The sequence below is a fragment of the Pantherophis guttatus genome, chromosome 5 (assembly GCF_059756535.1).
Source record: "Pantherophis guttatus breed Tessera chromosome 5, ASM5975653v1, whole genome shotgun sequence".
In the NCBI taxonomy this organism is placed as follows: Eukaryota; Metazoa; Chordata; class Lepidosauria; order Squamata; family Colubridae; genus Pantherophis; species Pantherophis guttatus.
This window is the reverse complement of record NC_142067.1, coordinates 56668056-56680792: the sequence shown is the minus strand read 5'-3', so window position 1 is coordinate 56680792 and position 12737 is coordinate 56668056. Positions and strand designations below refer to the sequence as shown.

The 12737-nt window shown below is 35.3% G+C and overlaps 1 protein-coding gene across 2 annotated transcripts in view; it reads right to left on the bottom strand.

The window, feature by feature from the left end:
* The window catches only part of UMODL1 (uromodulin like 1), a 46034-nt gene extending 37538 nt beyond the window's left edge, over positions 1-8496 (bottom strand). For both annotated transcript variants that reach the window (XR_015734480.1, XM_034423948.3), the window contains exons 1-2: positions 8292-8496; positions 4063-4305 (exon numbers count right to left, since the gene is read on the bottom strand). Coding sequence is in view for 1 of the 2 variants with exons in the window: in XM_034423948.3 (XP_034279839.2) it covers positions 4063-4305; positions 8292-8391 (343 nt within the window). In the remaining variant the exon portion in view is untranslated. The remainder of the gene's footprint in view (positions 1-4062; positions 4306-8291) is intronic.
* Between the last annotated feature and the right edge of the window lie 4241 nt (positions 8497-12737).

Genomic DNA, 12737 nt, shown 5'->3' with positions numbered 1-12737 from the left:
TCTGAAAAGGCTGTCAAGTTCTCATTATTACAGGAGTCATTTTCAGGGGTGAAGCCAATTCTCAGAGATCCCTGGAAAAATGTTACCTAGTCAATGTCTTCCTTAAGGGAAAAGCCTCCTGAAAACCATGTAATAATAATGGAAATAGAAAGAATTGCTATGGTGCTGCTGCTTTTTTCCAAAAGGTTTTATTTACTGTATTTTATTGTTTATACTCTATTATATTAATTCTGCCAGGTCTGTCATATATTCTGAAAAGTTTTCAAACTAAGAGATTATGGCTGTTGTAAGAGAAATATTCATAAGTAGTCTGATAAGCTAAGATGAGACAAAGACAATTCAGTATGATTCATATTCCCATGACAACTACTGCATGCAGAAAGCCAGTAAATGGCTGGTGCACATTTTATGTGGCTGATTCATTTGTTGCTTGCTAGCAAATCATTTGCAATAAATGTAAAACCTCTTGAGAGGTTCTGTCTCAGAAAATCACAGCCAATCATAATTTGCAAGGGAATATTTTCCTATATGTTAATTAATCAATAAAATTAGTAGTGTCGAGAAAGAGAAAAGCACCCCATAGAAGTAAAAAAATGATAACATGGGGGCTGCATTTCTAAAAGTATGGGGGAGAGCCAGGACAATTCCATTTAACTTAATTTATTTAGTTAATGTTAAATCTAATCGATTAAATTAATATAATTCATCATGTATTTAATATGCTCCTCCTAATTTTACACAAAATAAAGCACATGCATTTCAGTTATGATAGAATAAAGAGAGTCACAGAGTGGCCAAAGTTATCTGCTACTTAAATTGACTTTTGGGTATGCTATAAATATAGCATCCAAAGAATAGACCCTCAAGTGACAGCACCCAGGGAAAATCTAAAGTGCTCTAAACCACTCTCATTTCTAATTATTTAGAATCCAGACATAAGTACTTTAATATCAAGGAAAATATTAAGAATCATTCAGTAACACACTCTTAATTCTGTCCACTGATTAATAAATAATGAAAAGAAAAAGTTGATAAAGAATATGTCTAGATAATACCATTCATAAACATTAGCACTATGAGGTCTGGAAAATGGTTTAACCTTTACTAGGGAAATAAATAAGACAGATCTGTATAACCCCACATATAGAATAATTCGCAAGTTCTCCTGAGCAGAAAGAAGGTAAGTTTACGTTGTTAAATCTATTTTTGGCAACCTTAAGATGCTCTATTATAAGTCATGCTATTTTCCCTAAGAGTTTTTCTCAAGATGGAGATGATTTTGCATGTTTATTATAGAGATTCAGGATATCTCTTCTACCAAGCCTCCCTAATCATTTTCTCCTGAAATTGTATTTGATCACTGTGAAATTATATGTAACATTTACTCAGACATTTCCATAGTCATAGGATAGAATTTTTATAAGATCAAGGAAACTGTTTTTTCTGATTAATATCTATGAACCACATGAATAGGTTACCTAATCTAGCAAATTTTGATCTCAGTTTGGTCTAGTACCATTATATTCTGAATTGCTAGAGTTACTATTAGCATTGACATGTATTCTGAAGAATTACAGAACTACAGTATGTTTATAGCAGTTAAAGAAAATTGGCATGGCTGCATATTGGTGAGCAATGTAATTGAAATATATGAATATTCTAAATGACATTTCCCCCCCTAGTATCGTCCCACAGATGCAGGGTCTGTTTTTCTGATCAACAGAAGGTTGGATGTGACAAGAATTGACTGGTGTCTTAATTACTAGATAAGACTGGCTCTCTCTTCTAAATTACATATTAAACTTTTTAAATCTGAGGTATTATAGATCTACCAAGTATGAAGTAAAAGGAAAAGGCCACAAACTAAATTCATACTTTTGCATTGATTATGCAGTGATTATATGTGTCACTCTCTGCTTTAGGACTGGCTTGTTAGCAATATAATGGAATGACTGATCAATATAATTCCATGAGAGCTAATTTCTACTGTCTTCTGTAACTCAATGGGACATTATGGTCCAGAAAAATGGGGCATAATCAGAGAGATGAAATGAGAAATCATAATGTCTGCACATAATAAATGCCAAAGCAGAAGGAAAGAAAAGGATATCACAGAATATAAAAATTAAAATAGGATGTGCAATATTAGAATTTGATGAATAGTACTTTACAGTTTATTTCAACTAGTCAGTCATAATCACTCAGTGATACAATCTCCTCCTTTAAAATGATTATAAAAATGTATTACATTGGGAATAAAAATTCCCAATTGTAAAATATATGAAATAGGTGAAAATAGTAATCAAGGCAGAATTTGCATCTGGCACTGAAAGGAGGGGGGGGAGCTAAATATAACTTTTTGAATAGTGTTGATCTTTCAAAACACCTCTGAGCACATTTACATAATGGAAGAGTCATTTCTTTTATTAATAAACATTTTGAAAAGATAAAGAAAGGGCAAACACAGTGCCTATAGTCAGACTAATAGAAATATTGTTCTGTGGCTTAGTTATATATCAAAGGGGAATTCTTATGTGCATATTATGTTGTTTACTTAAATGCATGTATTTTAGGCTATAGCTAATGGCTTTTAAATTAATAAGGACTAGCAAATAATAGCAAAATGACCATTGCCTGATTTCAAAACAGTTTTATTTTATCTTATCTTTTTTATCATGAAACTGGAGAAATGGCATATAGGTTTATGTACATCTCAGAGAATAGCTACAGTACTCTTATACTGAATGCATAAAATGCATTCAGGATAATGTAAGAGTTTAAGTAATAATGACAATGTGATATTAGAGCCAGTCTGGTGTAGTGGTTAAGGCACTAGGCTGGAAGTCAGGGGAATGTGAGTTCTAGTCCTGCCTTAAGCACAAAGCCAGTCACTCTCTCCCAACCCTAGGAAGGTAAATGGCATTTCAAAAAATCTCTCCAAATAAAATGCAAGACAGACTCCAGGAGTTAACACTGATTTGAAGTTTCTATTTATTGATTGGTTTACCCTGGAATTTACTATATTTTTCAAAATAATTCAAAATGAATAATTCAAAATGAAGGGAAGGGGTCTTAAAATTGCTGAGCATATAGCTAATGGTCACATACAAGATTTTTATTTTACATTGGAAGGAAGCCACTTAATATTCAGCTTGTCAGCTTGTCAAATATGGCAATTCATTTGACCTTTGAACATATGCTTATAAACCTGAAATAAAATCCATGAGAAAGGTTCACTGAAATGAATATCTGACCTAATCATACTATTCCTGGAAAGGATTACCCATATAAGAGCAAATCTGGACTTCAATATGTTTCTCCACAAGATACATCAACTTTAAGGAACTTCAGGGATTTGCTTCAATGCATAGAAAATTATTTGTATTTTTAAAATATTTTTATCCTGCTTTATTATTATTATAACTCATATAATACTCCTTCCTCCTTTATTATTTTATTTCTTTTATAAATAACCCATTTAATACTCCTTCCTCCTCCTATTTTCCATACAACAAACCCGTGAGGTGAGTTGGGCTGAGAGAGCGAAAATAGCCCAAAGTCACTCAGCTGGTTTTTCATGCCTATGGGAGGACTAGAACTCAGTCTCCTGGTTTCTAGCCTCGAGCTTTAACCAGTACACCAAACTGGCTCTCTAAAAAGTATGTGATTAAAGAGAAAAGTATGTAAGCCAAAAACACTTTTCCTATATTTCAATACCCAAAATATATATCATTTGTTGAGGTGGGCAGCTATAGAAATCAAATCAAATCAAATCAAATCAATCAATCAATCAATCAATCAATCAATCAATACACCAGCCAGCCAACCAGCCAGCCAGCCAGCTATAGTTGTATATGGGCCATATTTACTAAATCTGCTTTATGGAAAAAAAGAAAAGAATAAACACTAGATTATAAATACACAAAAGTCAGTTTATTTGCTGCTATCTAGAAGTCATCCGACATTTGCAAGTGACCTAACTTGCTGACCCTATACTGTAATTAAATATATTATTAGTTCTGCAATTCATAGGCCGTAGTCTTTTCATTGTTTCATACTTACGTAAAGAACAATATAGACCCACTTGTTCATACCCAGCACAACAATCTGTCACATTCACAGCTTCTTGGACCATAATAGGATGATACTCTTCTTTGTAATAAGTTGTGGTGCACATTCTCCAAGGAATCCATCCTCCACATGGTGTTTGTTTCTCATATGATTTTTGATATGCAACTGTTTTGGTCACATTTTTTATCACAGAATAATTGCATAAATGGTAACCAAGCAAAGAGAGATTTTTCTCTAAAATAAAGAAAGCAGAATGATCTATTAGAATGGAATTAGTGATATAGAAGGTACCTTTCCACCAAACTACTTGGAAACAACTAAATGTTGTTCAAGTTGTTAACATAAGATTTTGTTATCCTTGTAGATTCACAATGCTGAAAAAGAAAAGGAAGGAAAAGAGAACGGTGGTAGGATGCAGTTGCAGTGGTAAATGGTATACACCACTAAAAGAACAGAAAGCCCATATTAGGTACAGAGTCATTCAGTGGTAGAGCTGACATTGGTTTGATAGCATGTAATCTTTCAGTCAATATTTTAATGATTTTGAGTATGGTCTGAAGGTCCAGAAGGAAGAACGCAAGATCATGGTTGATCAACAAATGACAAATGTTAGAAGAGACTGTCCAAAAAACAGAGAAACAAGCTCAGACTCAACCCCTCCAAGACCGAGTGGCTGTGGCTTCCGGTGTCCCGGTATAGTCAGCTGGTACCATCACTGACAATAGGGGATGAGATCTTGCTCCCCACAGAGAGGGCCCGCAACTTGGGTGTCCTCCTGGATTCACGGTTATCTTTAGAAGATCATTTGACGGCCGTGGCCAGGGGTGCCTTTTATCAGGTTCGCCTGATCCGCCAGTTGCGTCCCTTTCTGGATCGGGACGCCTTGCGCACGGTCACTCATGCCCTAGTTACCTCCCGTATGGACTACTGTAATGCTCTCTACATGGGGCTCCCCTTGAAAAGCACCCGGAGGCTCCAACTGGTCCAGAACGTAGCCGCACGGGTGATTATGGGCGCAGCTCGTTACGCCCATGTAACACCTCTCCTACGCGAGCTGCACTGGCTCCCGGTGGTCTTCCGGGTGCGATTCAAGGTGTTAGTTATCACCTTTAAAGCGCTCCATGGCTTAGGACCTGGGTACCTACGAGACCGTCTTTTGCCACCAATAGCCTCCCACCGACCAGTTCGTTCTCACAGGGAGGGACTACTCAGGGTACCATCAGTCAAATTATGTCGACTGGCGACTCCCAGGGGGAGGGCCTTCTCTGTGGGGGCTCCAACCCTTTGGAATGAACTGCCCCCGGAGATACGGAATATCCCTGATCTCCGTGCTTTCCGCCGTGCCCTCAAGACCCTGATGTTCCAACAGGCAGGGCTAAACATACAAACATGTGAATGATTTTTTAAATGTTATCTAATTCTGGGTTTTATTTAATTGACCAAACTAAGTAATAATTTTAATTAGCAATTTTATGATGTTTGTGTGTCTATATTTTTCTTGACTGTACACCGCCTTGAGTCCTATGGGAGAAAGGCGGTATAGAAATATAATAATAAATAAATAAATAAATAAATAAATAAATAAATAAATAAATAAATAAATAAAATCTACTCAGAACCTTCAGGAATGGAGCAGGCCAATCCAGAACTGACCTAGTCATTAAGCAGAACATGGTAATCTCCTGAAGCAGATAATTTGATCAAGATTTCCCCCCACACACAATTGAGAAACTTTGGGATGACTTTCACACATGTGAAAGAGTTCTGTGGCATATTCTTCTTGATGCTGGCATGTCTGGCACTCCTAAAACTTTCATGTTAAATCATTTAGGCTTCTCTATTATTACCTGTTGTTTACTACTGATACTCTGATATTCTGTCTATTTTGATTGGAGGCCACATTGTTCAAGCTATTCACAAAACAAATTTGCTTCAGTGCAAATGATATCTGTTCCTAAAACCTTATACTTCTGAATAAATATCAAAGTTAACAATAATTGCTGTCTAAAGTCCTGCTGGCATCAATTAGGATTCAGCAACAAAACCAAGCACAAAAGATACAGTTTAGAGGTTAGGGCCCAGCTCTCAGAAAACTACTGTTCCCCTGGGCAGAATTGCTAAGCAAAATTTGTTTACAAATTAGCATTTTCAGCTGTATAGCTCTTAGTTACAAGACTTAGCTTGCTATTAAGCTAATTTAAAATGTGCTTTGATATGGGTGCATGTGGTGTGAATGTCTTTCAATTATGAGCTGAATTTTCCACTGCAATTACTGGAAATTTATTGGATATTTACAAGGTTTATAATTATTGGCTAATTATAATTTTACCAGCTTATATTTTGTTATGACATTGATACTCCAGGCAAATATTATGGCTTTAAAATATTGACACTTTATATTAATTGGTGGCAAATTGTATTGCTCAAGTAACAGTTTTAAGATTTTTCTTAATTTAAACAATGAAAAACTATGGTTAAATTACTTTTGTAATATACTACATATACAGTATACAATATATTGTGGCTGTAGACTGCTTATCTTTCTTCATTGCTATAATAAAGCCTATTTATTTATTTATTGGTATTCCACCTTTATTATTTTTAGAGATAACTCGAGGTGGCAAACATATCCAACACACCTTCCTCCTCCTGTTTCCCCACAACAACAATCCTATGAGGTGAGGTGACTGAGAGAGTTAGAAGATTGTTGTTTAAAAATCAGGGAATCAAAGGATGTTTTTAAGAAAGGTGAATTCTCCAGTCCTCATACATAGTAGTCCCATCCAAAATAGTGATGAATATATTAAATAATCAGATCCATAATATGAATCCATGAAAGTAATTTGAGGAAGTAAAATCAAATGCAATCCAAATACTGGTAATTGATTCAACAAAATAATTATAAAATATAACCTCAATGATTATTGCAATAATTTGGATTTCATCAGACAGTCCCTTTTACAAAGTTATTAATGGAGAAAAAACAGTGGAGAAAACTTATCACTGCCAAACCATCCAGTAAGAAGAATCTTTTAAAGTTGAAAATAAAGAACTACAACTCCCTATCTCTTAGCCTCTTTTCACCTGTCTTGATATAACAAATTAGGAAGAGAGGCTGAAATGTTTATCTCCTGCAATGTTAATATTTGGGGAAGATAAATTTACAACAAATGAGGCAATGCAAGTATTGGAGGAAAAGAAAATGCATTTTTTTCAAAAAAAAAATCTTAAAATAAGACACTCCACCAGAATTGCTTTGTTCATTCTGCTGTCTCAGGCAGTTCTGTGAAGTGAGAATGTGCTAAGAAGACTCAGAACTACAAACTGTACAGGCAAAGTATTCCAAATAGGGTTCTCATGTATCAGGAGATATGTCCTTTAACATCCTTTGACAACTTATAGGCACCCTAATTTTGTTTGTTAGGTTCTTTTAACTTAAAATAGATTAAATGGGATGCTAGCATGCTTCAAAGCAAAACATCGATCTCAAGCATGATCTTTATTCCAAGAATATTTTTAGGCCCTGGCTATATTCCAGCCAATCTCAGAAAATGAAAATTAACAAGAGATACTGTCTTTCAAAATGTATTTCTTTGGTTTATACATACACAATTAACAAGACATAAGTAAAGGAAGTACAGTTTAATGCCTGGTTTGAAAGTGTGCCTACCAACCCAGCAAACAAAACAAAACAAAAAGAGATGTCAAATGGTCATTGGAGGGCTAAAAGAGATAGCTGAGAGTAAGCTCAGCAGTTTGACTTTGGTTAAACTGGTGATTAGTAACTGGAATAGTCATCTTGGCAGCCATTTTGTGAGAATACCTATAACATGCTCTCAAAACTCTAAATATGTCCCCAGCTCAAAAAAATGGGGATTCCTAAATGATATATACAGAAGTTTCAGCAGCACTAAGACAATCTTCTCCAAGATTTACATAGTTCACCTAAAAATTCTATACAAATTTAGTTGAAACAAAGTCTCACTAAGTTTACAGAAGAAGGAAAAGAATGTGAGAAAAAAGATATTCACATCTCTTTTACAAAATATTATTCTGAAAGTATAGTCCTTGACATCGAAGTGTTTGAAATATTAAATCCATGATTAGCATTGGGTTCTCAGGATGAATGACCAGCTGCATTATATGACAAGCAAAATCTAAAATTATCCCTGAAATGAAACTACTGTAGTACCATTTAGAACTGTAGCATGGTGACTCACCTGTAAAGGTGTTGCTTGCGCTCTCTGCTGAAGTGATACACATGATGAAAACAAACGTTACCAAGACTTTAGCCAATAAAATAAAGGAGTCCCTCATCATTTTTTAATTTGTCTTCGTCCTCTGAAAACAAAAGAGCTGGTAGTATTACATAGAGTTATTAGGATATAAAGGAAAAGATTCACTGCTTTTCTTCTTTGTATACAGGTATACATTGGTCCTGGAACAAAGAGAGAATTCAGCCAGTATCTTGCTTGCATGGGTTTGTTAATGCTTTCCCAAGAGACTGCCTGCATCTAAATTACCCATCCTGGTCCTCAGCAACCTGTTACACTCATGTACAGAATAACAATCTGATGAAAACACTCTTCCATGAACTTAAAAACAAGAAAATGTTTTTGGGAGAGAACCAAACGATGAAACAATGGTTTAGTAAATTAAATCACTGCATTTTCTCTGAAAACTTAAAAGTAATGGAAATTGGGGTTTTAATTTATCTGCATAACAGTAATCTATGATGACATGTTAGGCTGAAGAAGTCAGGGCTCACATTCACTCTGCAAGCAATATGTGTAAACTGGGGTCTCTCCAAGTCCCGCATCTTTATCCCTACATTACACTAATATTGGTTCACTGGACTGGAGGATAGCAGTGCCATTTCCTTCCCCTTATGAAAGAGGACTCATAAACTGGGGGAAAGTCTAGACAGAACTAAGCAGGAGAGGAAAGAAATAAAACATTGAACAAGTGAAAGGCCAAGATTAAAATTAAAAATATGAAAGTTGTGTCGACATATAGTGCAGTTAATATAGTACAGTTTTAAGGAGTACTTCTGATCAAAAACTACTAACAGAATAATTTTATTTGAAAGAGGTTAGTTCCTCTGTGCTGAGTGGCACTTTCTCCCTAGGATTGTAGCCTTAAGGAATGAGTTTGTTCTGCTGGTATTGTATATTTTGTGTGGTCATGATCTCAGTAGCTTTAGGTCTTTCAAATCTATGCAAATATTTTCCACTTGGGACTGTATTTTTGAGAAAGGTTTTTGGGGATCACATATTTTATCAGGCACTTCCTCTCTGCTGTCTTTCCCATGATTATAAAAGTATACAATATAAGGAACTAAGTAGAAAATCAACATCTAAGGAACACCTGACAACATTTTAAAAAAGTTTTGAATTTCAGTTACAGATAGTTTTGACTTGATATTATTAATCCTTCCATTTTTCTTGTTAATCTAATAACACGCAGGACAAATTAATAAAATTTTCTGTTTTTCTTTTGTTTCCATTCTCAGTTCTGGATACATATACAAATTCAGCCTTGTAAAATAATTTTAATTAAGAGATAAAATAAATCTTTAAAGGAATCATATTGGTTGCATTAAAAATAGTTTTTCATATCCCTAGAGGATACTGTGCATTTTATTGCTATGGTAACCATGGTGAATCATCCACCAGTGCCATGGAAACACATCGAGAGTATTCCATTGGGAATTCAAAACAGGTTTTGGAAAACAGTATCTATATATCTATTTTTCAAATATGTTAATATATTCAGTGATTAGGTTGGTGGAGATAAAAATAAGCTGAACTGTAAAAAAAAGAAAGGAAGAGAAAGTATCATCTTGGATCTCTCAAGTGTTATGCTGAATACATATGAACTTCTGTAAATATGAGAACAACCATTGTCCCATTTTACAGAGGATAATACTTGGCTACTTTCTACTCTGATTTAAATATAAGACTGGAGAGCAAAGAAATTCCCCATCAAAAGATAACATTTGGAGGGCAAACTTAGTAGATTCACAATACATCTGATCGTCAGGTCATGGTGTGGTGTTGCAGATTGTCTGTGTTCATGTGGGTTTGTGTCTCTTTTTTCTATATCTATCATCAACTTACCTATGTACCTGCATACTCAAACTCATGAGCAAATATATGACTTCTGTCACAATTTTTTGAGTTGGACACTCCTTTTCTGTTTTGGCAAAATGCACATAACCGATATAGTGAAATCTTTTGAATTGTCTTCTGATCACTTAAGGCTCTAATAAGCCTTATCCTGAGAAACTCCCACAGCACCTTATTAAATTGTTTATTGTTTCTAGCTTCCTGCTTTCGGTTAAAATACATTACATAAACAATTCTTACAAAAACAAAATTAAAGATGTCTTTTTCAAATGAACTATAACTTATGTAGATTTATGGAACGCCCCTGAACCACTTGCTATGTCTTGCATTTGTTTAAAAATTCAAGGACATGTTATTATTTATATATTTATCAATTCATGGAGTTCCTTCCATTTTTAGAAGATTCTTCAAAAGGCAACAAAGAGCCAATTCAATAGGATCCATAAAACCCAATAATCTGAAACTATATTACATTATGTTACATCATTTTTAACTTTATATTGTACAACAGTCATTAATAACTACTCCCCAAGTCATCAGGGCCTTCCAGAACAGCCAACATCTGGAAGGCAATGAGGATGGGAGCTACTCTTATCTCAGGGGGCAAAGCTGAGAACTGTCAAAGAGAACGTCTTGGCTGCCTTACTTCTTGGTAGGTGGAAGCTTTAGTAGGCACTCTCTGTTCACTCAGGCTCGGTGAGTAGAATCAGTTTGGAATATGAGATCTTGTAGACTCCCTAGTTACTTGCCCTAAGCCATTCATAACTGCCTTCAGAAGCAAACCACAAGCTAGAGCAACTCTTCTAGCAAAATTGTTTAGTTACAAGCCAGTAACGGGTCTGTCTCATAAGCAGATGGGGCTCTGCAATTTGTATTATTTGAAGTTTCTGGATGGTCTTCAAAGGCAATCCTGTGAAAATTATAGTAAGCTACATGTGAAATGACATGAACAAATCATTAGTGCCCCCTATTGTACAGGATGCACAATTGAATTTGGGCACAGGCCCTACTGGTCATAGCTTCCATCTTCAGGGTCGTGTGTTAAGAGGATCTCCAAACTGTGAAGTTGCTCTCCATAGGGATGCACAATACCAATAATTTATATCTTATGCTTTGGTATTTCTACTTCATTTGTGTGGTTTCTTTTTTTAAAAGGGGGGCTCCTTTTTCTCCCATTAGTACCGTATTTCTTGGTTCAGATTTTTGTTAGTTTGTCTTTAGTCTTTCATTGTTTCTTTCAGTTTATCTTTTGTATCTTTTTAACAAATATTCATGCTGATGGTATCTTACATTGGATGATCTTTCCCATTGGTTTTATATGATTGTTAAACAAGTTTGGGGGCGAGAACCAAATTTAGAGCACACAATAATGGAAAACATGCAGGCCATACCTCTCCCTCCTCTCATAACTACTAACTGGACCTATTCAGGAAACAGCAGAACTGCTACAAAATGTTCATTACCCCCAGTAAACAACATTTACTGGGCAGGCCCAAATACTATGGATGACACTATAAAAACACCTACAAACTTAATTATTTACTAATGAGGGCAGGAACAATATCTGCCGGGATAGACATGTTTTTTTTTATGTTTAGTGTTATGAATGGGGGAGGGAGGGAGGGGAATGTATGGTTTTTGTTTGTATGTTTAACAATGTTTTTGTCTTGTGTTGATTATAACTTGAAAAAATAAAATTTATTTTAAAAAAAAACACCTGCAAACTTTAGTGCCTATAGAAGGTGGCCATACTTTCTTCACCCTGTCCTACCATGAATCATTCCTGAAAGCAATCAAAGGAGTTTTAGTGAATTTTGTTTGCCAAAGATTTAAATGAACCATTTCTTCCACAGTTCTAATCCCGTCACCTTCCCATTGAGGACATTAGGTATAGCACAGTACTTGTTAATCTTCTTAGTATTTATTGCATGGTGAACTTGTTCTGCACTGTGCTCACCTATCTGCTAATAATGAAACCGAAGCAGGTCCCTTGAGAAGGGCAGTGCCTCTATTGAGGCTGCTGGCACTTTCCCATTTGTCTGCTGCCTGAACCCATCTCCTTGCTTTCTCCTTATAGGCTATAACTAACCATAAGGAAGGAGTTAGCTTGGGTTCCACAGCCTCAAAAAGGTCCAGATAACAGCAAAAGCTTTATCTCATCAGGTTTTATCCACCTGGCTGCTAATCTAGAGCACATATGAGCAATTTTCTCCATTAAAAAGATTAGCAAAACTCGCATTTTAGATCTTATGGCCCATCTCTCCCAAGAACTTTTTCACATCCCTATAAAATATGTATTAACAAATGGAAAACCTGAAGGAATGTAAATAATTTTGAATGGAAGGCTTTCCGTGGAATGAACATTTTTCTACATTTAATTAAGAACGTTGTTCTTAGGGACATTTTTAGATACCATGTATCTTTTAGTTTCCAGTATGTCTAGCTCTAATTCAGTGAATAAGCTGCTATATTATCAGTTTGGTTTTGCTTTTTATGGGGATAGTTATTTTCTTTGTCTTTCATGACACTTATTTTTGC